Source organism: Otolemur garnettii, unplaced genomic scaffold (assembly GCF_000181295.1).
Source record: "Otolemur garnettii isolate 467f Iridium unplaced genomic scaffold, OtoGar3 scaffold00027, whole genome shotgun sequence".
NCBI classification, from domain to species: domain Eukaryota; kingdom Metazoa; phylum Chordata; class Mammalia; order Primates; family Galagidae; genus Otolemur; species Otolemur garnettii.
This window is the reverse complement of record NW_003852422.1, coordinates 12,434,568-12,460,387: the sequence shown is the minus strand read 5'-3', so window position 1 is coordinate 12,460,387 and position 25,820 is coordinate 12,434,568. Positions and strand designations below refer to the sequence as shown.

At 41.4% G+C, this 25,820-nt stretch overlaps 1 protein-coding gene across 1 annotated transcript; it reads left to right on the top strand.

Moving 5' to 3' along the window:
* Nucleotides 1-1,617: 1,617 nt before the first annotated feature.
* Nucleotides 1,618-25,505, top strand: SERPINB5 (serpin family B member 5). Its single transcript, XM_003788412.3, has 7 exons — nt 1,618-1,725; nt 8,164-8,338; nt 10,416-10,553; nt 12,839-12,956; nt 16,518-16,660; nt 21,513-21,680; nt 24,787-25,505. Exons 2-7 carry the CDS (start codon nt 8,171-8,173, stop codon nt 25,177-25,179), a joined length of 1,128 nt encoding a protein of 375 aa, XP_003788460.1. The 5' UTR covers nt 1,618-1,725; nt 8,164-8,170; the 3' UTR covers nt 25,180-25,505.
* The last annotated feature ends 315 nt before the right edge of the window (nt 25,506-25,820 follow it).

The following is a 25,820-nucleotide window of genomic DNA, read 5'->3' as shown; positions in this document are numbered from 1 at the left end:
AAAACATTGGTTGGGGCTTCCTCGGGTGTCCCTTAATCTCTATTCCTGGAAATGTTTCTTCCCAGGCTGGGTAAGTGCTGAACAGGAGTGTTGTAGAGGATATTAAAACGTTGAAAGGGAGAAGAGTCAAGTTTATGATTTAAGGGCAAGTCCCTTAAGTTTTTTGGATCATAGTGCAAGCATGCAGCAGGTGTTCCATAAATAACTGTGGTAAATTACGTGTCAACATTGTGCTTCAGCCTTTTGGCCGCTGTGAGTTATTCCCTGAGCCTGTCTGATGAATGGGCAAAGTGGTAGTAATTCCCACCATTAGGAAACCCCTGCTATGTGCCAGATATGTTGTATGTATTGTCTCTTCACGTAGAGTCTCTCTCTCTCTGTATATATCTCAGTATATCTCCTGTTACTGATGAAGAATCCGAGTCTACAGAGATTAAGTACTTTGTTTAGATTTCTCAAGCAAAGAGTGGTAAAGGCATTTTGCAAATTTTCATCTCTGCTCCCAAACCCTCGTCCTCCCCACAACATTTGGATAAGGTAATTTTTAAAATGCATCCTGCCCAGAGCCCCCTCTTACAATCTTATGCCTTTCATCAATGCCTGAAATTCTGCTTTCAGAGTCCAACTCTTAGTTTATGATTTTAATAATAAAATACTCAGGATGGGGGTAGGGGAAGCTCTCCGTCCATCTTACTTTAGCTAATGAGTTGCTCCCATTCATTCTGTCAACAAGCATTTTCTAACCACATATTGTATATCAAGTGTATACCAAGCATTGGTATTAAAAAATGAACGAGGCTTAGTCCTTACCTTGAAAATTCTCATGGTGCCATGGACGAGACTGTAAGATAAATAGACTTGTGAAACAATGTGGTAAGTGAACAATAGGGGATATCAGATGAGCACAGCAGAGAAGCAAGTGGCTGAGTTTGGGGTCCTTTCCTCAATCAGATTTGGCAGGAAGGGAGGAGGTCCTGCGGAATGAAGGAGGCACAGGAAGGCAGGAAAACAGGAATTCATCAAGAGCACCTCCATAAAGAGATCTCAGGCCCAAAGTGTGTAACTCACAGGATTTTATTGGGAGCTCCCTCTTCCACTCCATTAAACAATTTCTCCTACCAATTTGGTATGAGGTATTTTGCCAATGATGCCTAATTTTTAGGCTTACACAGTATATATCCATTTCTCTCTATGATCTTACACAGCATGAGCTACTGCAGTTTACATGTAAAGGATGAAGGTTTTGTGCCACTAACCTGTTGAAGTTTGTAGTATTACTCTCATCGTATATTCCTTTTATTTCCCGTAATATTTCACCTTCCGGCCCAGCGTGAGCCAGTAGGGTTGGCTTTATGTTCCCATTGTGTATGTATTTAGCCCAAAGCAGGATCTGCCGACAGCCCCTTCCTGTCTGAACATGTTGGAGGCCTTTGGAAGCTGTGCAGATAACAGCAACTTCAGCCTGAATCATTTCTTTCAATCATGGAGAAGCTGCCAAGCGGCGTGAGTAAGAGCCAGGGTGCAGCGGTGGGCGTGGTCACGGTGGGCGGGGCGCGGTGCAGGTGAGCCAGCGGCAGGCTGGGCGTGGCCACGATGGGCGGGGCGCCATGCAGGTGAGCCAGCTGCTCTTTCGGCCAGGAGAGGGTTGTGCCTATCTCCAGGTCTTTGTGCTCCTCACTTGCCTTTTCCTTCTCCACGCATTTTCCGGGATAACTGTAACTCCAGGTAAGCAAAGTGGGACGATTTTTCTTCTTACGGCAATCATAAAGCAGTTGTTTGAGCTCTCTGGAGATGGTGAAGGGGGTGGACATAATGGGCTATTTTAAAGGATAAGTTGTTGGCCTCGGTACTGTCGCCTCTCATCCCTACCTTGGCAGCACTTCCAGCTCCCAGCCTTTTGGGCATTAAGGGAGTCAAATCACATAACCATATAAGGTGAGACTATGAAGAAATAATGTGGCCAGGAGGTTTGGGTGGTGCGGGTGGGGGAGTGATCGATTTGTCGAAGGGAAAATATTTCTGAGGACATTTTCAGCCCTAATCTGGAACTCAGAATGAATTTGACAATGTTCATTTCTGAAGGGATGTGGTATAAAAAACTGGAGAAATTTGAGAAATATTTTCATCTATGGCTCATCTTCCTGGATGGACATGTGGGGCTGAGATTCAGACTTACGAATTGCTCTTCTTTTATGCATTTTAAGGCATCGGATTAGTGTTCATCTACTTGAAACTGCCTTCTTCCGGGCAGAAAGCATTCTCCCTCTGCCTTTCTGGGTTTCAGCATAACTGTAAACAGGTCACACATTTCAGATGTGTATTTCTTGGACTTTTAAAATTAGGCTGTTTGTAGTTTCTTATTCCTAGGCTCTACATTTTTTTAATGGCCTCATTTAAGTGAATCATAGTAAAAACCAATTTAACATGCCAGGCACCTCCGTAGACTTGTAATCAGATTGTTGGAGCTCGAGGCTCTTAGACACATTTCAGCCCCCTCATTTTGTAGATGGGGAGAAGGCAGAGAGGTGAGTGTTGTCCAAAGTCACACAGATTAGCCTCCGAGCTTGCAGCTCAGGATGGTTCTACGACACACGGGTTCGCTTCGCATCTTCCACTCTCTGCATCTCCCAGGAGGTTTTCAGTACCCTTAGGTGGGTTTCTAACCCCAGTCCCTGCCAGTCGGTGCGAGTGTTTGGTGAGTCCTTGATGGGGAGAGATGGAAGCCTGTCTGAAGAAAGGGTTTTCCATGGAAAATGAGTTAACAGCTTTGTATCTTCGCTTCCTAGCACTTTGAATTGCGTGGTCTCAATCCCTTTGGTTGCAGATTGCCTTTGAGGCTATGTGGTCCCAGCAACTCTGTGTCACAGCGTCTCTGCTGAGTCTGGCTCTGAGTTTACCGTTAGGCATCTATTGGGTGGGGCAGATGTCAAGGTCAGGCTTCGAAGACACCAGAGCAGATGGGATTCTTCAGAAAATCAGAGGAAAGCAGAGGCTCCCCTGCCATGGGAAAGTAAAGCAATTAACCTTATTACAAATAGCAGCATTGAACTTGCTCACCCACACAGCACTTTGCATGGATGTTTACTGACTTAAACACTTCACTTACCCTCATAACATTCTTTCACGCTGCAGAAGCTGTAAAATCTACTTTCTTTACCTGGCACTACTGTTTCTCCTCACAGAGTTAGAATGTGGGCAACAGAGACATGTTTTTAGGCATTCCATACAAATATTGCCAGGATCAGTTACACCAAAGTTTTGGTTTTTTTTTTTTTTTTTACCACATCTCCATTTATAAAATGACCCAGCCTAGGCTGATATGTACAATGCCTTAACTCAGTGAAAAGTTAGTTTTTAATGGATGAAAACACTATGCATACAGCTGTGCTGTGTGCAGTTGATGGTCTCTAGGTAGGATAAACATTGTTCGAATCAGAACATGCTTGAGCATAAAAGGGGTAGTGTTACTAATGCCAGGACAAGAGAAGTAAGCCAGGACTGTCCCAGGCAGAGTGGAACACCCATAGTCACCCTATCCAGACAGCCTTTATCTCAGCCAAATGGTCCACAGACTAAAAGTTTGAGGATCATTGGCTTAGATGCATTAAACACTTAGGAAATCCTCATATGGGACCAGTGACAACCTGTAAGTCTGGAGGAGTGAGCACCCCCTCTGCCATCCTAGTACAGGCATCTCATCCATCTGGGGCTGCTTACAGTCTCTGAAGAGTGCCGGGCCTCTGTGGCATAGGTCTGTGCCTGGTTCACTGCTACTTACCCTTTACGACTCACCTTTAGTGTGACTTACCGAGATGTTACTGTCCGTGACGATGTGACACTGAGGCTTCCAGGATAGGTGAGCTGCTGGGGGTTCCCGTGGTAACTTGTGCACCTCAGCAAAACACTCGTCACACTTATCAGGCCACTAGCTGACAGCTCCTTGGGGGCAGGAGCTCCTGTTGACCTTGGATTTCTTGTCGCCTACCTCACTGACTGACACACAGGTACTAGTCAATACTTGTTAGACAAAAGCAATGCAACATTGAGAGTGTGCAGCATCAGTGGCACAAAGAGAGCAAGAAAGAGCTCCTTCAAGCAGGAAAATCAGAGGGAAAACATTTTGTGTCGCACACAGGATATCTTGGTATTTTTTAAAGGATAATTAAGACGTGTAAAATTTTTAGAACTCTATAGAGTTCTGAGAACATATGCCAGCAAAGATGAAATTACCAAGAAAGCAGTTGGTGAGGTGTGGTGGGCAGGGCCCAGGCTGGAAGAAATGAATTCCCGGGCTGGTTCTGCCACTCCCTGCGGGGGTGGCCTGGGAGACTTACTTCATCTTCATCTGCCTAATCTCTCAAATGGAGAGGTGGGGCCTGCCTAGATCCTCTCTAAGATCTTGTCCCACTTTAAAGGTTTATGATTTTAGGCCATATTATAAAAACACTCTGAAATAGATTCTTAAAACTGCATCCACATTACTATTTAAAATAAGCCCATCCCACCTTTCTCTGGTTAAAATAAAAGTCCCTTTTAAACCTGGAAGCAACTAAAAGATGTACAGTTTTCTGTGTTCTAGAGATAAATGAAATTGTCTTACCAACTACACTTATGTAATACAACAAAAACAATATAAATGAAATTCTCTTTGTTAACATTATTACAGCATTTTCATGAAAGGAAAGAAGACATTTCTGAAACAAGGTGAAAAAATGGAAGAAAAAAAAATTGTAGGGATTTTTAGAACTTTGAACAGAAATCCTTAGGCATGCAAATTTACCATACAGGAATTGCTAATCTCTTGCTCCTACAATTTTTGTAGCATTTGATTATACAAAATTGTCCATGTTGGAACTTGGTGCTTTTTCTTGGGTGTGTATTGCTAATATTGCTGAGATGTGTTTAAATGCTTTGATTGTCTTGCAACACAGTGAGGTAGCAGTTGTTGTGGCCAATGTTATCCTTTGAGTTACCTTAGACCAGATCATCTTCAAGAGTGTTTTTAGGTCACTTGGGACTAATTATGAGTAACCGATCAGGTTTACTATGCAATATTTGATTACTTAGTGGGTGATTGTTTGCCAGTACAAAAATTTCCCTTCCTGACCTTTCTTGATCTTTTGGCCAGCATCAACAATGCTTCTTTAGCTGGGAACTCAGATAGTAAGGCCTGCCTGCCCTTTCCAACCTGAAGGAGAAGTTTTTGAGAAGTGAGCCAGTCAGCCCAGGATCAGGAAGGCAGAACTGTCTGCACTCATGCACTGAGGACGCCGTGCCTGGGAGGGTCTGCAGCTGGCGGGATGTTAGGTGTGCACTGATCTACATTCCCCAGTAAGGACCTGGGTCTAAGTCTTGAGCTGCAACACAGTGTTAGCAGTATTGTGTAATGAACTGTGGTAGAAGCCATAGTGATCTTGCATTTACAGAGTCACTTAGGCTAAGTGTATCCCAAAATGTTTAAATGAATGATGCTCTGGTTGAACGAAATGGTAAAATGAACATTTCCTTCTAGGATCTATTTCTAGGTGTTTGCAGTGAAATTCCCTCAGCAGATTAGAACAAGGTGTTAAAGTTTTTCTACACAAAGGACATCATAAAAAGTATAGTTGGTTATTGACGATGCAAAATTATTCTAATTTCTCTTCTGGAGAGTAGCAAATACTGCTGGGGAGAACTACTGTGTTCGTTAAAGCATAGTTTGTGTATTTTCATACTATTATCCGTGTAATTGGGCTGCAAGTTGTGGCAGTGTTAAGAGCTTGGAGGGATCTGGGTTTAGGCTTTTCTGGTTGGTGAAGACACAGCTCATGACTCTGTGTACATGCTGAGTTTTAGGTGTAGACAAACTCAGCATTATCAGTGTGAGATTCACTCTGGAGGAAGCCAGGCTTCTTATTCTGAAAGTCTGTTCCAAAAGTGCAGAGGTTTCTTTAGTATCCCCATGGTGGGCAGGCAGGTGGAAACTCTCCACAGGCCTCCATTTTTGTCTCTGTACACTCTGCCGGTGTCAGGACACGCCTCGCACTGGTCAGCTTCCACCGGGTGTGAGTCACCCCTTGGCTCTTGGCCCTGCACCAAGAGGTGAAGGAATAAGGATGTGGGGATGCTAAAGAAAAGACGCCCACCCGGACTTCAGGTTATGTTTTGGGAGATTTGTGATGGGAACACTGGGCTGAGTGCACTAGCTGTACTGATCAGGGACATAGAGAGGAGTAAGTCAGTGGAGATGAGCAGGGAGTAGGACCGGGTTAACAAAACATTCTGCTAATGAACCTCCTCAGACTCGGAGATATGTATTTGAGCCCATTCGACACACAAGCCATAGGTCCCATAAGAGGGAGAATTCTAAAGAAATATTTGAAGACCAGGGGCCCACTCCTAGCTCTTATTTTCATGTCTGCGCTTTGAATTTCTCTCCAGGAACAAGGTGCAAATTACCATCCTGTTCGTGCATTTGGCTCCAACACACTCTTGGGGCCTGGCGAAGGGAAAGCTTCTGCCTAGAGGAGTTCGCTTTCTGACACCAGGGTGCGCGTCCTACATGAGGACCTTGGAGGTTCTAGTTGCTCTCCATCTGTGTGTGTGGGTCTGACTGTTAGGAGGAAAGTTTCTGGCCCTGGTCCATGCCCTAATCACCCAGGGGTAGTAATATCAAGTGAATTCCCTGAGAACATGCTGTCCTGGGGTCAGGCAAAGCCTTGGGAATCTACGCAGCTCAGCGTTGCTTCCAGAAAAAGCAGCAGCCCTGACTGTTTGAAGTTGCCCAGGGGCTTGGGAGTCAACCAGTAACTCCTAGACTAAATAGGCAGGTAGACCTCTCATTAGGACAGTGATTCTCAATCTTTCTCAACCTCAGGCCTACTTTATTCACCTAAAAATTACTCTGAGGACCTCAAAGAGTTGTTTTTTTATTTTAAAGTGTGTATTATATCTATCAGTATTTACTAAACTAGAAATTCCAACTGGAAAAACTTTGAAATAATTGCTATTTAAACATAACAACAATGTAACTATTATATGCCAATATGAATAACACTTTCATAAAATAAATATTTTCTAAAGCAAAAAATCGCAGGAAGAAGAGCGACATTGTTTTTCATTTCTGCAAATTTCTTCAGTGTTTGGCTCCCTAGAAGACATATCACATAGCCTCTGGAAAACTCCACTGTGTCTGTGAGAGAGGGAGAGTAAAAAAGGCAAATAACGTCTAAGTATTAGTATGGGAACAGTTTTGATCTCGTGGACCCCGAGAGGGTTTTAGAGACTGCCAAGGTCAAGGGACGAACTGGGTGGCTTAAAACAACCACAGTTCTATTCTCCCCCACGTCTGGAGGCCAGTGCTTGGAAATCAAGATGTCAGCAGGCCGGTGTTCTCTTGGAAGCCTTCAGGGGAGAAGCTATTCCACACCTTTCTCTTAGTTTCTGGTGTTGCCAGCGATTCTTAGCATTTCTTGGCTCGCAGAAGCATCACTCCCACCTCTGCCTCCCCTATCACAGGGCATGCTTCCTGGCGTCTCATCAGCTGCCCTCTCTGCTTGTCTGGTTCTGTCTTTCCTTTTATTCTCATAAGGACACCAGTCACACTGGATGAGGCCCAGCTAACTCCAGTGTGACCTCATCTGAATTACTTAGTGAAGGACCAGCAGAGACCCTATTTCCACATAAGCTTGCATTGACAGGCACTGGGGATTAGGATTTCAACAGACCTTTTTTGGGGACACAACTTGACCCATAACACTTGCTAAATATTAAATTGAACCACACAAAACTTATGTCATTTGATTGTTTTTAATCATTACAAATTTCAATTTTGTATCGTTTAACTGAAATCCTGAATGAAACAATGTGCGATAAATAAAGCCAGTTTTGATTAGTGCTGTCAACTCCTCTGGCCACTTGCTGAAGAACAGGTGTGACCTGTGGGCTCCTGTCAAGTGGCACGTGGCTGAGCAGGCCCATTTGGAGACTCCAGGCAAATCTGCGACCCAGGGGACCTTCTGGACCCCAACTGGCTTGCTTTTTGAATTTACTAAAAGTTCCTCTCTCTTTCCTACTCAAGATCACTATTTTGTTGAAACAGAATTCTTACTGTGTTGGCAGAAAGAAGTTAGAGCACCTTAAAGATGGTCTAGAAATTAATTTCTCCCTTGCTCTTGCTTCCAGGCTCACCATGGATGCCCTGCAACTGGCAAACTCCGCTTTTGCTGTTGATCTTTTTAAACAACTGTGTGAAAAGGACCCAGTGGGCAACGTAATTTTTTCTCCAATTTGTCTCTCCACCTCTCTATCACTTGCTCAAGTTGGTGCCAAAGGGGACACAGCAAGTGAAATTGGACAGGTAAACACCATGCCTTATTTCTTCTTTAAGTGGGAATACTGTTATTAAAACCTAAAGGCAGTACATAGGGTAAGAAATGGAGACTTTGTGGTCAGAATTGCTCAGGACTGAGAGGTGTGGCAGTTCCAGGACTCTCTTAATCTATTTTTAAATGTGAAAGTTCATTTACGGGTCTTGCAACCCATATTTAAAGCAGGCCCCAGGTTGTGATGGAGCACTTGGAGATCTGCCAGGTAATCACATGCTTTTCATTTTGACTTGAGATATTTTCAACTTAACAACAGTTTGATCAGGACATAACTTCCTTGTAAATCCAGGAACATGTATCATTTTTTTAGGATTCCTTTTTGGCTGTGGTTGATTATCTAGTTTTGTAAAGTTCTCAGAGCTTCAAATGAGATGCTTTCCCCGACTGGTCTATTTTATCTCATGTACTTTCTGATAATAGGTGAATGTGCTTCTAATTTCATTTCATTCTAATTTCAACGGAATCCTTTTTCCATGAGCTTATAAGCCTTTGAAAAGTGAACACCTTCTTGGATCTAGAAATCCCCAGAAAGTATGACCCCCAAATGTTATTAAGGTCAGGGTGAAGCATTTACACGTGGGACTTGAGGGAGCAGCTTTGGTCCCAGGAAGCGACGCACCTTCTCATTTGTCCTCACCCTGAACTCCCCACCCTGCCTTCCCTACTCCATCTCCCACTGCTCATACTTCATCTTCTGTTAGAGAAAGGGCAGAAAAAGAGAAACACCTGGGAGTGGGATGTTCCCAAATCATAACAAAGATCTTCTCAGTACATGAAATTGATTCCTCAGCAGTTTCCTGGACCCTTTCGTTTTCTGGTCTCCTTCCCCATCATTAGACATGAGAGTTATGAACCACCTGGGACCAGCCAATTTGACCTTGCCAGGCCGAGGCACTGTGATTCACAATGTGCTGGTTTGGTGGCGTTACCTGAGGTGTGGCATCAGGGTGTGGCCATTATGGGTTATGGTGTGAAGAGAGTCATCTTATGCTGACATCACATTTTGTGGCGCCAGGAGAAGATGCTGGAATGTAACTGGTTGGAACAAAAACAATGTCAGGACCAAAATAAAAGGATTTCAGTCCTGCAAATGAGAGCATGCTGGCTTGAAATGGCTTAGGATATTAGTATAAAAATAATTAATAATTTGAATCCATATGATATTTTAGGTATTTTACATAAAAAAGCATAATCTTCCTCACAACTCAGGATATTAGTACTCTCAGTCCATTTCACAGAGGGGAAAAGAAGGCTCTGAAGAGTTGGACAAGATTCTATTTCTAGTAGGCGAAGGCTGGAAATCAAAGGCTGGGCACCCAGGGCAGCCCAGCATGTGCTGTGGTTGCCTGTCATACATGGCATGTCCGTTCATCTGGCTCTTGTGGAAGCATCTAGAAGGAGAAGATACTCTGCCTAGAGCTGCTTCCGTCCTGGAATCTGATGTCTGCCTAATGATTATCTCTCTTGGCATTAAATTTGCCTAGAAATTATAACCTGCTTCATCTTTTTTCAAGTTTGAAAGTCTTTCTGTGTGAGCAGTAAGGGCATCACTTTGAAGAAAGGACAAATTTTCCCTCTAATGAATCAGGAAAACTATCTTTGGGGTCCTGTTTCTCAACTGGGAAAATTTTGTCCTCTGCTTCCCATTCTGGGGACATTTGGCAATGTCTGGAGACATTTTTGGTTGCTACATAAAAGGGCAGAGTTGGGTGGTGCCTGTGGCTCAAAGGAGTAAGGCCCCAGCCCCATATACTGGAGGTGGTGGGTTCAAACCCAGCCCCGCCCAAAAACTGAAAAACAAAAAAAAGAAAAGAAAGGGGCGGAGTGCTACTGGCATCTATAGGTCAGGATGCTGCCGAGCCCCCTGCAATACCTCGGATTCTCTAGCCCAGTATGTCCACAGTGCCAAGGCCGAGAAGCCTTGCTTTATGGGAACAACTCAGCAGGGAGACTTAGTTACCCCCCCCCACCCCAGACCGTCTATTGTTATGTGTCCACTTCAGTGGGAAGGGGCAGTGCTTTCTGGGTAATGGATTTTTCTCTTAATAGGTTCTTCACTTTGAGAATGTCAAAGATGTGCCTTTTGGATTTCAAACAATAACATCGGATGTCAACAAACTCAGTTCCTTTTACTCACTGAAACTAATCAAGCGGCTGTATGTAGACAAATCCCTGAATCCTTCAACAGTAAGTTATTTAAAGCAATTAGCATGATCTAACATTTTTTTAAAACCTAGAGTAGCACTTTTGCATTGTTAGACTTATAACTTCTATCAGTGAGTTTCTAGAGTATTTATTTATTATTTGAGGCTTGATAAGTTAAACTCCGTGGAATGGTCAAATACAGTGGGAATCAATTGTAGTCACATCTTCTAGCTCAAAATATAGAGAAGCTGTGGGCTTCCCCTTCCCTCTTAAACACTCATAAATCTTACCTTTCCTTTTAGTGTCCTCTGAGAGAATGGAGAATGTAGTTATTGACTCTCTAAGAAATGTATCTGCTTGTTTATTTGGACAAGGAGTATAAGACAGCTCATGATTTAAATATTTTACTCTTTTTCTCTAGGGCATATGGCCTGGGACAATGTTTTAAGCTCACCACCTAATTTGTTTAGGCACACAATGTTCTTATGTTCCTCAAAATCAATAAGAAAAACAGCTATGAATCAACAATTTTTATTAGTCACAAATTGGTTCTGTTTGTTTTACTAGGTGGTGAGATGGATGTCTATACAAGGCAGCTCTGTGTATTTAAGATCAGCCGTATCTTGAAGGAATGATACAGAAAACACTGTGTTACTTACATTTGGCCCCAGAGTATGTCACAGTATTTTTAAAATTTGAAACACATAACCAACATTCTAGAATACATGGAGGGTCTCCCTCTAGTCATATAGAGTTTATTTACTTCCTGTTTGGATTGCCAGAATTTCAAGCTTTCCAAATCTAAAAGCTAGACTCCCAGTTAAAGATTTATTCACAGTTTTACACCTTTCTGTGGCAGGTATTGGTTTTTCTGTTTGAGATCTTTTGAGGACATGGGTAACCACATAAGGTTGTGAGTTTGTTATTGTTGCTTAAGGACATATATACACAATCATTTTTGTTCCAACAATCACCTGGGGAACTAAAAAAACCCTTGATATGATTTGGAGCCTGAAAATGGAAAATTTCTAAAAGCTCCCTGGCTGATCCTTAAGGCGCTGATTAATACATTTTTGTTGTGGCAGTGAGGACAATGGAGGCCCTTCAGCTTTCTGATGTTCTTAGCTAGCACCCGCTCTCTCAGTCAATGGCAACAGTCAGGCCCAGCGTTGGTATGCAATTAACTGAAGTTAATTGGCTGAGGCTGTAGCTTCTCTTAAGAAACTCAAGGAGCCTTGTGCTTAGAAGTGAAATGACTAACATGACATTTATTAAAGTTATGTTTAGTTTTGTTGAACTTTCATTCAATATTTGGAATTATTTCAACCAGGCCAAGAGTTGTAAATATTTTTTAAAGACTGCTTTCTATTGCTCCTGTTGGTTGTTTAACATCTGCAAATTTATCAGCTAATGGTCTAAACAAGTGTGGTCTGTGTAGGACCACCTGCATCCGAACTACCTGTGGGTTAAAAGGGCAAATTCTTGGCCTCAGAGTTCTTAAATCAAGGTCAGTGGAGATGGGACTTAGGGTTTTGTACTTTTACCAAGTATTAAGTCTTAGAGCCACTGCTCTGTTCTCTATAGCACTGTTTCCTAACTTTAATGTGTAGATAAAACACCTGCAAGTTTTCTTAAAATGCACATTCTGATTCAGCAGACCTGGGCTGGGGCCTGAGGCTCTTCATTCTTACCAAGGTCTCAGGTGATACTGTAGTGCCACCTTGCATCACACTTTGAGTAGCCAGAGCCTGTAGAATACTTACTTATTTCAGGGAGGACAAGAGTTTTCTGCTCATAATTCTCTTTTCTACACATTTTCTCTATCCTAACATATATGTGAAAATATATATAGAACATTTTAATGTTTCTGATATTGGAGTCCATATTATAATTGGGTATATTTAACACAGCGTTTCTTTTGTTTTCCCCAAAGCAGATACTAAATTGGTGGATGCATTTAATAATTGGAATTGTCTTATAATTGCAAAAAAAAAAAAAAAAGCCCGATACAAAGAAAATCCACTGACTTCTACAAGAGGTTTCAATTCATACAGTGTTATTGATCCATGGGAATAGGTGTTTAAGAAACTTTTTGTGGCACACCTCCTGGGTGTGCAGAACACCTATAACAGAGACTTTGCCCCCAAAATGCTAACATTATAATCTAATCATTTGTACCCTCATATTAATCTTAAATTTTTTTTTTAAAAAAAGCCCCCCCCCCCCCCCAAAGAGAAAGAATCCTTTTTCTAGAACGGTGTGACAATGCAATAGCTTTACTATAGACTTCAGGTACTTTGTGATTTTATGAACTGCATGTTTTTCAGGAGTTCATCAGCTGTACTAAGAGACCCTATGCAAAAGAACTGGAAATAGTAGACTTCAAAGATAAATTGGAAGAAACGAAAGGTCAGATCAACAATTCAATTAAGGATCTCACAGATGGCAAGTACCCTTCACTTGTTCTGCTATAAATCTCTAAGTACACAGAAACTACTTTCTATGAATCCTTGCTCCAAGCATTAAATAAATGAACATCTGGAGGATTTCTTAATATTTTTGTACACAAGCTAGATTCTTGTCCTGTCAAGTCATGTCAACAACTTGGATTTCTGGGTATTTCTTGCATCATCTCTCCACTTGGCAGTAATTGCTGGTGCTTTGGTTTTAGTTCTACTGGCCTTGATCTCCCTCGACTTGCCGCATACCTTAGGGGAGTCCCAGCTGTGCCTTTAACAAAGTATGACTTTGGGCATATCATACAGCCGGTTTTAAAATCTGGAAACGTAGGGACTTGACTTTATGATCCCCAACGCCGCTTCCTCGAAAAATTCTACAAATTTATGATGGAAAAAAGGACATGGGATCCTAGGCAAACTTCCAGCCACAGAAAAAACAAAATAAATCTCCGTGGAAGCTTGTCCTCAGCGCCACGGCTCCCCCTGCTGGCCGCTGCTCTCACAGCACCTCCCGTCCGCCTCTAGCTCAGGCAGGCGGCGCTTCCCGCGGCGTCTCCCTTCTCCACGCCTCTTCCCTCCATTAAAATTCCCAGTGAGTCGTCTTTCTTACTAGAAAGGAATTGAAGCTAAGAGAATTTTGAGTTTAATCAGTCACTATGTCCCCCTCCCCAAGGGATATATTTATATCGGTATAGGGAAGGACTCACCGGGAAAAAGCACCTACTCACGAAGGCGAAAAGCGCATGCGCAATCGGGGTCTTCTCCGGAGAGACGGAGATACACTTCCGGGGCAAGGGAGACTCCCTTCCTGTGGGAACGACCGCACCGGCCATCCTGGGCTGATTCAGGAGGGGAGGGGTCTCTCAGGGCGGTAACTGCAGGGTGAGGGTGTACAAAACACTGGGGATTCACTCAGCATCTAGATTAAGGTGACCAGATTTTAACAGTGGTAAAGCGGGACACCACTGACGGGGGCGGGGCTGGGGTTCGGGGCCTGACAACAATGCAAACTTTGATAAGCAGTTCTCGATAATCAGTTCTCAATGATTATTTGTTATTATTAAAGTTTAACATTATAAAATTAAAAAAATATATAAAACTCATATCCTGGCGAAATAGCCACATGGCAGCCGAAAACCGTATATTACCTTCCTGTTCTCCCACATTCCCTAGCTTGTCATGCATTTTTTCCAAAAATTGGGACTTTTAAAAAATGCTGCAGGAAGTGGGACAAATTATTAAAAATTGGGACTGTCCCGTCAAAAGTGGGACGTCTGGTCACTTTAAACTGGGGGTGAGGGGGGGCTACTTGTTTGTTCCAGACAGTTTGGCTCCTTCTGAGCTCACTGTCCTTGCCTAGAAATGAGGGAGGGAGCCAGTATCCTTCTGATACGGATTCCACCTGGGTGACCTTGCCCAGGAGGGAGTAGGGCGTTTACATGAGCCTTTTCATTTCCAAATGAAGTTATATTAACCTCTTCATTCCCAAATGGAGTTACATTAACCTTTCAGCAGCCAAAAACCCTATATTCCCTTCCCCTTGTCCCGTTCCCTAGCTTGCTGTGCATTCTTTCCAAAAATCGGGACTTTTAAAAAAATGCCGTAGGAGGCTGGACAAATTGTTAGAAATTGGGATTGTCCCGCCAAAAGGGGACGTCTGGTCACCTTAATGTAGATTCAAATCCAAGGACAGCGATTTATTAACTGTATTATATTATAACTGCATTGCAATTACATTTACAAATGGAGCCTCAACTTACTGTAACATGGGCCATATAGTACGTGATCTAATTTTTACCAGGTTGCTGTGAGGACCATATTAGGTAATGTAAACCAACAAATGGTACCCATAGATACACATGCGAGCACACGCACATGCATACATACATATCATATATAAAAATATACTTTATTTGACATTCCTTTAGTTTCATATGTAAAGAAGCAGCTTTGGTATAAGTAACATCAGGTTAAGCACAATGTAAAAAATTAAAAGCAAAAAGCAGCACCTGTTTAAATTGCTGCGAAATAGGTTTGCTTTCAGAATTTCTAAATTGTATTTTCTCTCAAAGGGGCTTTTATTTCACCATCTTAATGGTGATCATAATGTCACCCTCAGTAGAGTACTGTGGCGTCACAGCTCCCAGCAACCTCAAACTCCTGGGTTTAAGCGATTCTCTTGCCTCAGCCTCCCAAGTAGCTGTGACTATAGGCACCTGCCACAATGCCCAGCTATTTTTTTTGTTGCAGTTGTTTAGCTGGCTGGGGCCAGGTTTGAACCCACCACTCTCGGTGTATGTGGCTGGCGCTGTAACCACTGTGCTACGGGTGCCGAGCTAAGGGGAAGTAATTTTGTGAAAAGCCTTGTGAATTTGAGGTTAGATGCTCGGGTTTTAAGTTGAAGCTGTGTTAGTGACTAGCTTCCATCCATCTTTGCTCTTCCAGTTTCTTCAATGACACTGACAGAGCTTTAACACATCATTTAGCTTGGAAAGACCAGCTAAATAATTTGTGTGGTTCAGCACAAAACTGAAAATGCATGGTCCCTTATTTAAAAATTTAATAAGAATTTTAAGATGGTGATAGCTGAATATTAAGTCAAACATATGGCCCTTCATACAGAGGTCACAGAACTGTTGAAGTGGACCCTGGACATTGATGTGAAAATCAGAAATTTAGGTAAATGAAAACATTTTGTAAAAAATTCACATGCTGTTCAAATGCGAGAAGTTCTTTTTATTAAGGTATTATCACCCTTGAACTATTTTGGCTACTGGGGATTTGAGCTCTCTAATAATTAATTATGTTTGAATCTCATAGTGATTTCAGGTGATATTGAGGCACACAGCCTGCCTGCAAGGAGTGCAGTTGGGGAAGTGGGTGGATGGCTATGGGGTGAAGGAGAGGGCCTTCAGACATACTTTCCAGCTGAGTGAACTAGGACAGCCACTTGGTCTTTCTAAGCCTCAGTCTATTAGTATAAAATGGGGATAATAATCTTTGCCTTATAGGACTGTTGTGAAAAAATGAGATAATATATGGGAAAATGTTGAGCACAGGGCCAGATGTAAAGCCAATGATTATGCATGTTCATTCATGAACTCAGGCTACGGAGTCAGAAAGCCCTGGCTTTGAATCTGAACCTCCTTTTGCTTGTATGTCATCTTAGGCCAGTGACTTAACATCACCGATGAATCTCAGCTTGCTCATCTATAAAGTAGGGACCAATACACATATGATATCATATGTATCAAATACCTTGCATACTGCCTGACACAGAATAGACATTTAAATGTGATAACTGGGATTTTCTTCTTAGTTCTTGTCTTTTTTTTTCTCTCCACTCTTCTTCCATGACCTCTTTGTTAAATCCAAGGTAGAAGAAAGGAAAAGAGTCCTTCTAAAATTAAATGCTCTGGGACACCAGACTTTAAGGGATATGATACTAGAAAGTGGTAAATACTCAGAGAAAAAAATATGCCTGCAAATATCAGATGTAGTTTGGAATAATAACTCTGCTATTTGTGTTTTTCTAAAATCCTTGCAGGCCACTTTGAGAGCATTTTAGCTGACAACAGTGTGAATGACCAGACTAAAATCCTCATGGTTAATGCTGCCTACTTTGTTGGAAAGTGGATGAAGAAATTTCCTGAGTCGGAAACGAAAGAACATCCTTTCAGAGTCAACAAGGTATATGAGGCAGCATGGGGTAGTAAAGGATCCAAATTATAGATGTAAAAAATAATAGCAACAGAAGGGCATAAGGGCTCATTCCAATGAGGGATCTGCAGGAATAGGAGGTGCCTTTCCTGGGATGAACAGCTGGGTGGCAAGAGATGGAAAGAGAACTATAATCCAGAGACCCTCTTTCACTTCTTTCTAGAATGTCTTCAGAGGCCTGAGTGAAACTTTATAGAACTTACAACCCAGTGGGGGAAGCAAAATCATCAGGTAGAAAATAGCTACAAGTATTTGGGAACGTTAGCAAGACAGTTCCAACCCTATCTGTGAGAGGCCTTTGGATCATCATGGAAACTTGACCATTTGCAAATCTTGTTCCTGATTGATTTACTTCTTCATGATCTCAATTTCTCACCTATGGATAGTGAAATAGAAGTTCTGGTATTTTAATTTATAATTTATAAGATGCTTTGAGATACTTGTTGGTTGTAAAAAAAAAAAGAACAACGGGTAAGTGATTTGGGGGAAGAATCAGAGCAGGCCAGTCTCATTAATACTAGTGAGGTAAATATGTCAAAAATAATTAATAGAAACAGATAAAGTATTTATTTTGTAAATTCAACCAAAATGAGACTGGATATTTGACTCATTTCCTTAGAGAACAGGAAAACTGAGGAATTGATATGATGATGTGATGCAGTCTCATTTGGTGGGATCGGACTTGTGTTAAGAATCCAGACTCAAAGAAATACTTCAGTTAGCACAAAACTTGAAGGCAGATTATTTACCTTTCAGTTTCTCTGCATCAGTTTTAGATTTCATGTTTCTCCCAGCACCTTGAGTACCTAGCATCAATCGCTTTTGTTTTTGCCAAGTATGTCAATAGTTGCACCTTCTTAATGCTAAAACTCAGGAGGAAAAGCCCTTCAAGATGCAATTTATACTTGGGTTAGCTGGCTTCTATTACTCTTTTATTTATTTCCCTGGAGTTTTTATTCATACTCCCTTCCCTGACTGTGTTTTCCACAGTGAAATCTAACTTTTTACTTACCTAGATCTCCATAGTACAGGGGCTTTTTAAGGGCAGGGACAATGGCTTATATATCTTAGTGCCTGCAACTCCTGCCCATGTCTCTGACATAACAATACATGCTCAGCAAATTTGCTGAGTGATCAATCAATTCCTAAGGGTCAGCCGACAAAAGCTGTTTGGCCTTTGGTGCTACTAGTGGTCCCTATGCAAAGTCTGTTGGGCATTTTCACCTGAACAGAATAACAACTACTATTGCTACCCATTCAAAATACCCAGAATGTTGGTGTTGGGGTGGTGAGCCAGGAAGACCTCCTATTTCCTTGTCCTGCACTTAGCTTCCTGTGGCAGTGGTCTCCTCAATGCTGACTGTAGGGACAGGACTGACCTTGTACACAAGAGGTGTGGCTGAGATTCTAGGGATACAACCTTAGACTCTTCAGACTTTGTGTTTTTCACACACCAGTCTTTGAGTTTCAAGCATGGCTTTTATCTGGAGCTGACATGAAATGTGACTTTATACAGCTTCTGCTGTGAGTTGGGGAGGGGTGTTGGCCCCAGCAGCCCTGATGGTGTCCTTGTGGCCTTTCTTGCCATTTGATTGGTGGTTGGCTCTCTACCCTGGGCTGGGCTGGCATAGGCGGCCTGACTGTGTTTAAATGAAACCCGAAACATGTTAACAGGGCCTCTTCTCAAGGCCCTAAGGCCAGGGTGGAAGGAACATCATGAAAATGTTGTACTAGTCACTGAGTGGAACATGGACTTTTGTGTCTTTGTAGTTTTTGCTTTTAATAAGGTGTTAATGAGTGTCTTTGAGAAGGGAGGAAGGATGTGGGCTATTCTTTTATTCTTGTTATTAAATCATAAAGTTATGTTGTATCAGATCCTGGAAACTCAGACTCTATGAGCAGAATTAACGAGGATTTGAAATGTCATTGATCTCTCAGTGTTTCATTTAATAAAGCCATAAAGTGCTACTCAAGCATGTGTGGGGACACACCCTCTTTTTGCTTGCAGATGTTATTACTTTTGTTGAATCCTTTCACATCACTAAACATTTTCCCATGTCCTATGGTGTATCCTTTAAGAGTTAGGTTAAATTAGGGAAGTTATATTATATTTATATTTAAGTTATATTAAGACATATATTTAGAGTGAAAAGATATATATCAGAGTCAAAGCATTCTATGATAGACATACTTTTATCTGACAATGTGAATGTTACTTTTTTTGCATTATTATTACTGCTCAATATTTCATTGCAGCAATCATCTGGTTTCTTTTCTGAATGTATTTATCTTCGTTCATTCTTTACAAGGTTTTTGTTTCTAGTCCTTATCTTAAACATCGTTATTGTTATTAAATTTTAAGCCTCTTTAAGGTTGTGAAGGCAAAAATAAAATAAATATTTTATTTAAATAAACACATGTACATGTATAGAGAAAATTAAAAAAAAGATATGTATTTAGTATAGTATCTGTCCTGACAAAATGTATTTCCATATATTTGTATATATATGGTACTGTATTTTCTACACTTGATTTTAGCCAAAAGGCTGAGAAGCAATGGTACTCTATTTTCTGGGATACATAGTCTTTATTTGGCCCTGGTTTCAGAAGTGTCTTGACTTGTGTTTCAGAAAATAAATTACTGTACCCATATTCAGTAGTAATAAGTAAAACTAATGATACTTTTTGGGAGCTACAAGAGTAAATCCAGAACCTGTTAGCAATCAAACTTGATGAGATTTCTAGACAAATTTCTTTAGGATGAATATATTTTTAGATAGTATCTTTCTTTAGGGGGAAGGAATGTGGCTCAGCAAGAATTATCAGTTGATTTCAAAAGTAACATGTTTTGTCTACCACATTCTACTTCTGGTGATACATAGACTTAAAATCTACAATTATTTAGCAGCCAAATACTTAGTGAGCTGGGACATACCCAGAAAATAAGACATGGATTCTGCTTTAACTATATTCTAGTTGGGGGTGGGGGGCGGCAAGTGGAAAGACAATCACCTAAATAAATGTTTCTAACTCTGTGGCAAGTGTTCAAGTAGAGGCAGGTAAAAAAGTAAAATAAGGAAGGTTAAGGTTCAGATTGCTGTTGAAAGATCCCAGATAGAAGTTTTCCTGCAGTGCTGTCCTCACAGGCCTGATACGAAGCTTGACATTTCCCCCCAGAGAGATTTAGTGGACAGGCAGAAATCTCATGGGAAGTTTATATCAAGGTAATAAATTACATACAATTTAGATCAGTCTTTTACTTTTTTTTTTCCTTTTTTGAGACAGAGTTTTACTCTGTCACTCTGGGTAGAGTGCCGTGGTGTCATAGCTCAGAGCAACCTCAAACTCTTGGACGTGAACCATCCTCTTGCCTCAGCCGCTTGAGTTGCTGGGACTACAGGCACCCCTGCCACTGTGCCCGGCTTAATTTTTACTTCTTATATGAATGAATTTACCTTGAGCCAATCAGTTACCTCTGGAGCAAAGACAAGAGGTGAGATAGTAATGGGGACAGAGAGAAGGAAAGGCCTGGGTGGCACCTATAGTTAAAGACCTGGGCAGTAAGACCCTTTCATGGGTCTGTTGTAGGGTGTGCAGTGGAGCTCAAAGGAGCTTAGAAATAGTATTTTTAAACATTCTCATTTTTTAAAGTCATGAAAAGTTCCAACCCTCAGAAAATTATAGAGAATAATAAGACAAATTCCAATCTATCTATCAGCCAACTTTGTAAACTTAATATTTTGCCTCATTAATTTCAGATATCTAAAAGAAAAAAATATAAGGACAGTTCCACTGCCTTGGCGGTGTCTCACCACCCCATCCTCATTCTCGTTCTTCCTCCCAAGTGGTAACTATTATTCTGAATTTACCAATTTTCTCATTCCACTGAGAAAGATACTGAGGCCCAGAGAGGTTAAATGACATGTTCAGGGTCATAGCATCTGTTTATGTCACATTTGGGACTAAAACTCAAGGTTCTTATTTCCAATCCAGAGTGTCTTCATCTGCTCAGGCAGATGAAGAACCAGTCCTGGGAGGAGTGGGGGATTCAAGCTAAAGACTGACAGAGAGGTCAAAACAAATATGGTGTTGTCCTGCTGTGTGCAAGTTTTAAAAATTAGGTGTTCTGTTTGGAAGAGCTGTATAGATGCCCACGCAGATGTGCAGTAGAATTTACTTTCAAGTTAGCTCCCCCAGGAATGGTTTAAAGATCTCATGATTCTAGGCATCTATAAAGACTAACTTCGACTTTGCCCGTGTTTTCAGCCATACCACCTTATTTTCAGTGTTTTATCTATGTGATATACAGGGTGTTCCAAAAGTCTCCCTACGCATAACAAAGGATATCTTGGCAAGTGTTCCCCATGGCCAGGAGGGAAGGCTTTGTGTGGCCAACATGTTGAGAGTATTTTCTAAAATTTTGTAAAGAATATGTTTAAAATAAAGGTACATTTAATGACAATCTCTTATTTTGTCCCCATGTATGGTGGCTTTTGAGACACCCTGTAGTACTGCATAGAGTTCCTGTAATGTATAACACATGGGATTATAAAGTGCATGAACTTTCTAAAAGAAGTCATAAACTTTTCAGAGGACAGTCTCTGAGGTTTTGGTTGTATAGTATAGTTTGGATCCCAGTGGATGGGAGCCATGACTGTTTGACACTATAACAAGAACAAATTTGTATCTATATGTATTATATATTGTATTGTAAATACATATTACATATGGTTATATATATATGTGTATGTGTGTATATGTGTGTATATATTTGTGCTTGTGTAAATTGAAAAGTAAGCAGTCCAAATCTTTCCTTTCACAGACAGACACCAAACCAGTGCAAATGATGAATCTGGAGGCCACATTCTGCATGGGTAACATCGACAGTATCAATGCTAGCATCATAGAGCTCCCTTTAGAAAATAAGCATCTCAGCATGGTCATCATACTGCCCAAGGACATAGAGGACGAGTCAACAGGCTTGGAGAAGGTAAGGAGGAGGCAGGTGTTTACACAAAGGTGCACCCCCCTCCCTCCCACCCCATGGCAAGGTGATGCATGGACAGAGCTGCTTGTGGATGTGATAAGTGGGTACAGCCCTGCCTTACTGCCACTGCCACTGGCTCAGTGACCCCCAAGAGTTCCTTGGTCCTTCTGGGACCTTTACTCCTTAGTATTAAAAACATCTAACATTTATCTGGCACTTACAAGGTATCAAGAACCAGCTAAGTTGCCTGTGTGCACGATCTCATTTAACTCTTACAACAGTCCAAGGAGTGAGAGGCATTTACCTATTTTTATGTACCAATGAGAGAATTGAGACATAGAGGGGTGGGGTAGGTAACTAGTCCATGGTCTCATAACTCTTCAGCGGTCTGCAGAATTAGGATTTGAGCCCAGGAAGATTGGGGGCATGTTCTCACCTCTAGGCTGGAGTACCTCCCTCATCTCAGCAGTCAGGCACCAAATTGCTATATACCGGCCAGTCCACTATTGTGAGAGCAAAAGCTCTCCCACCCCTCTTTCTTTGTTTTATTTATTTGTTTTTTATTTTGTTTATTTTTTGAAGACAGAGTCTCACTTTGTCACCCTGTGTAGAGTGCTATGGCATCATAGCTTACAGCAACCTCAAACTTTTGGGGTCAAGTGATGCTCTTGCTTCAGCCTCCCGACTTGCTGGGACTATGGTGCCCACCGCAGTGCCCAGCTATTTTTAGAGATGAGGTTTTGCTCTGGCTCAGGCTGGTCTCAAACCTGTCTGCTCAGGCAATCCACCCTCCTTGGCTTCCCAGAGTGCTAGGGTTACAGGCGTGAGCCGCCATGCCTGGCCTCTTTCTCTGTTTTTAAATTAGTAGGCTTGCTGTAATTTTTAGAGCAGTTTCAGGCTTACATAGAAATGAGCAGAAAGTAGGGAGAGCTCCCACATACTCCCTCTCCCCCTCGCAGTCCTACAGTTCCTCCTGTTCATTAGCAGCTTGCATTAGTGTGGTACTTTTGTTACAATCGTTACATTATTATTAACTCAAGTCCACGGTCTACATTAAGTTTCACTCTCCTTGTTGTACGTTTATGGGGTCTTAATACATACACACAAATAGAGATTTTATTCTTCAAATTTTTATGTTATACAGATTCTATTATACTATATAATATATAGTATATGTATTTTATATTGTAAAGTTATATTTATATTTATACAGACTATAAGGTTTAAATAAAAGTAGCGGTTTGATCTGCCGGTGAATGGAGTTTTGGCATCCCCTCTGCTGCCTGGGGCTCTCCGGCAGGTGCCCTCCCTGGCTTCCCTTCTTGCTCCCCACACCTGGGCCTTAACCCTTAGCCAGCAAGGAAGACGAGGCTGTTTGAAGCGCCAGGGATCACTTGCTGGATTTCCAGTCTGCCCTCAGTTACTTGTTGACTTTCCAGGGGACAGTCTGACCTTGTCCCCATCTTAACTTTAGTTGTCATTCTGTTTTATCCATCACTTCGTTAACTGAATTCCTGTCCTTATCCCTTCTCTGGCTTTTATTCTCTCTCTTTTTAAATTCACTCTCATGCCTGAATCTATGAACCACTATTAAGCTGTTTTGGATTTTACCTTAACTTACTAAAATACCTTTAAATGAGCGCCAGCTTTTTTTCTTTTTACGGTACAGAACTACAGAAAATGATCTTTTGAGTTTCAGAAAGGAATATTTAAGAATACATATTGTATCGTTTGTTGGGGCTGCCATAACAAAGTGCCACAAATTAGGTGGCCGAAACAATAGAAATTTATCTTCTCTCAGTTCTGGAGGCTGCAAATCCGAGATCAGGGTATCAACAGGGCTAGTGCCCTTTGAGGGCTGTGAGGGGCAATCTCCCCTGACTTCTGGAGGTTGCTGGTACTCTTTGGTGTCCCCAGGCCTGTAAATGCTCCCCTTGATCTCTGCCTGGGGCCTCAGGTGGCGTTCTCCCCGTGTGCATGTCTGGCTCTGTGTCCACATCCCCCTTCTCTAAGGACACCAGTAACATTGGGTTAGGGCCCACCCTCTGATGATCTCCACTAATTACATCTGCAATGATCCTATTTCCAAGACAATGTCACATTGTGAGGCACTTCACTTTGGACTTAGGCACATGGATTGAGTGGCACGGTTCATCCCATAACATGTATGCAACAGAAGGAAGATATTTGTTTCCTTTTATGTATTTTTTTTGAGTTATGATTGTATTTTTCTCTTCCTCCCACTCATGGGTGGTAAATTGAAATAGGGAATATGTGTACCTGTTGGTTCAAATACTACGGTGACTTACGACAATCCTTTCATCCTAATAATTTGTCCAAAACTTCAAACAATATCCACTGAAAAGTAATTATAATAGAGTAGCAAGAGCGTACAAAAGTTCTCTCCCCTACAAAAACAAAAACAAAAACAAACAAAAAAACAGACAGCCCAGCTTTTGACCTTGCTGTGGTCCTGATTTTTAGAGGTTTCATATGAGTAATGCTGGGGTACTGTTGCTCCAAGAAAATAGTTCTAGGTTGTACATGTGTTTCTCCTCTAACTAGTGGGGAGAGTGTGAGGACAAGGAGAAATCTGAGATTTGCTTGATGAAGAATGTTATGACTCAGTAATTTTATGCTTCCATTGCATATATCTCATTGTTTAAACCAGCCGAAATATACGCATTCACCACCTGTGACCATAAAGAATGACTCAGAGTTCGAGTTCCCATTTAAAAAAGGATAACTTTAGCTTTAATTTATCAAATTTGATGCCACATCTAGTACATAACTTTAATAAGCATTCAAGAATATGTATAAAAACTTTTCTAATGTTATGTTCTTCTCATTATTCTGTATAAAACATCATAATCCCTACATTTGTTTCTCTAAAGCTACCCTATAACTTAAGACAAAATAAAACAAAACCCCTGCCCTCATAAATTTCAGTGCCAAGGGAGCATTGTTGTAGGGTGAGGGGAACAAAGCTGGATAGTCTATCCAGACAGCTTCAAAACTAGGCTTCTTATAAAATTTTATGCTTTAGTCAAACAAGATCTTTACCATTAGAGATAAGTAAAAATAATCTTTTTTCCTTTTTGTTCTTCAGATTGAAAAGCAACTCAGCTCAGAGTCGCTGTTGCAGTGGATGAATCCCAGCACCATGGCCAACACCAAAGTCAAACTCTCCATTCCAAAATTTAAGGTGGAAAAGAGTATTGACTCCAAGGCTAGTCTGGAAAACCTAGGGCTGAAAAATGCCTTTAACGAGGCGACATCTGATTTCTCTGGCATGTCAGAGACCAAGGGAGTGGCCCTGTCAAATGTTATTCACAGAGTGTGCTTAGAAATCACTGAAGATGGTGGGGATTCCATTGAGGTGCCAGGGTCACGTATCCTGCAGCACAAGGATGAGTTCAATGCCGACCACCCATTTATTTACATCATCAGGCACAACAAAACTCGGAACATCGTGTTCTTGGGCAAATTCTGTTCTCCTTAAATAGCATAGTCCAAGTTAAGTCCTCTCCACCCCCGACTTTTCTGTGGATGTAAATGTCTATAAATTCTGCATCCAGGGAATCCATTTCTAAATATGATAAATTGTTAATGTTGCTGGATTGGGAAGCAACCAGTACTTGTCATATGTAGCCCTCATGCTAATAGGCTCGCCTTTTCCAATTCTTTTTTCCTCCATAAAAGACAATGTCAGATGCTTTTAATGGAAAGGAATCGCCTTAGAGGAAAAATATTTATTCGTTATTTGCCAAACTATCCAGAGTGGAAGAAATATTATCTTCCACAAAGAAAATTCCCATAAGGAGGATCTGGAGGATTTTTTTTTTTTTTAAGACAGAATCTTACTATGCCACCTTCGGTAGAGGATCTTATTCTGAGAGCTATGTCTTCTTTCCATGGTACACAGAATATTCCACATGTTCTTATTTTCCTGAAAGACTAAAGAAACTGTGGTGATAGGACCCACAAAACTTCGCTGGCTCCCAGCAAAGTTGGGCACATGCTTGGGACTCCTTATGTTTCTGGGAGGCAGATGTTTTTTCAAAGTCTAAATTTTTAGAATTTTAGAAAGAACGTTGCACATTCTATATGTTTTGGAACTCCATTGACAGAGTCTGAGACCGT

Excerpts from the sequence above, each read along its gene's own strand:
- SERPINB5 (XM_003788412.3), top strand. The coding sequence starts at position 8,171 with ATGGATGCCCTGCAACTGGCAAACTCCGCTTTTGCTGTTGATCTTTTT. Across the intron at positions 10,554-12,838 it reads AATCCCTGAATCCTTCAACA|GAGTTCATCAGCTGTACTAA; the intron begins GTAAGTTATTTA and ends CATGTTTTTCAG. Across the intron at positions 21,681-24,786 it reads AGTCAACAGGCTTGGAGAAG|ATTGAAAAGCAACTCAGCTC; the intron begins GTAAGGAGGAGG and ends TTTGTTCTTCAG.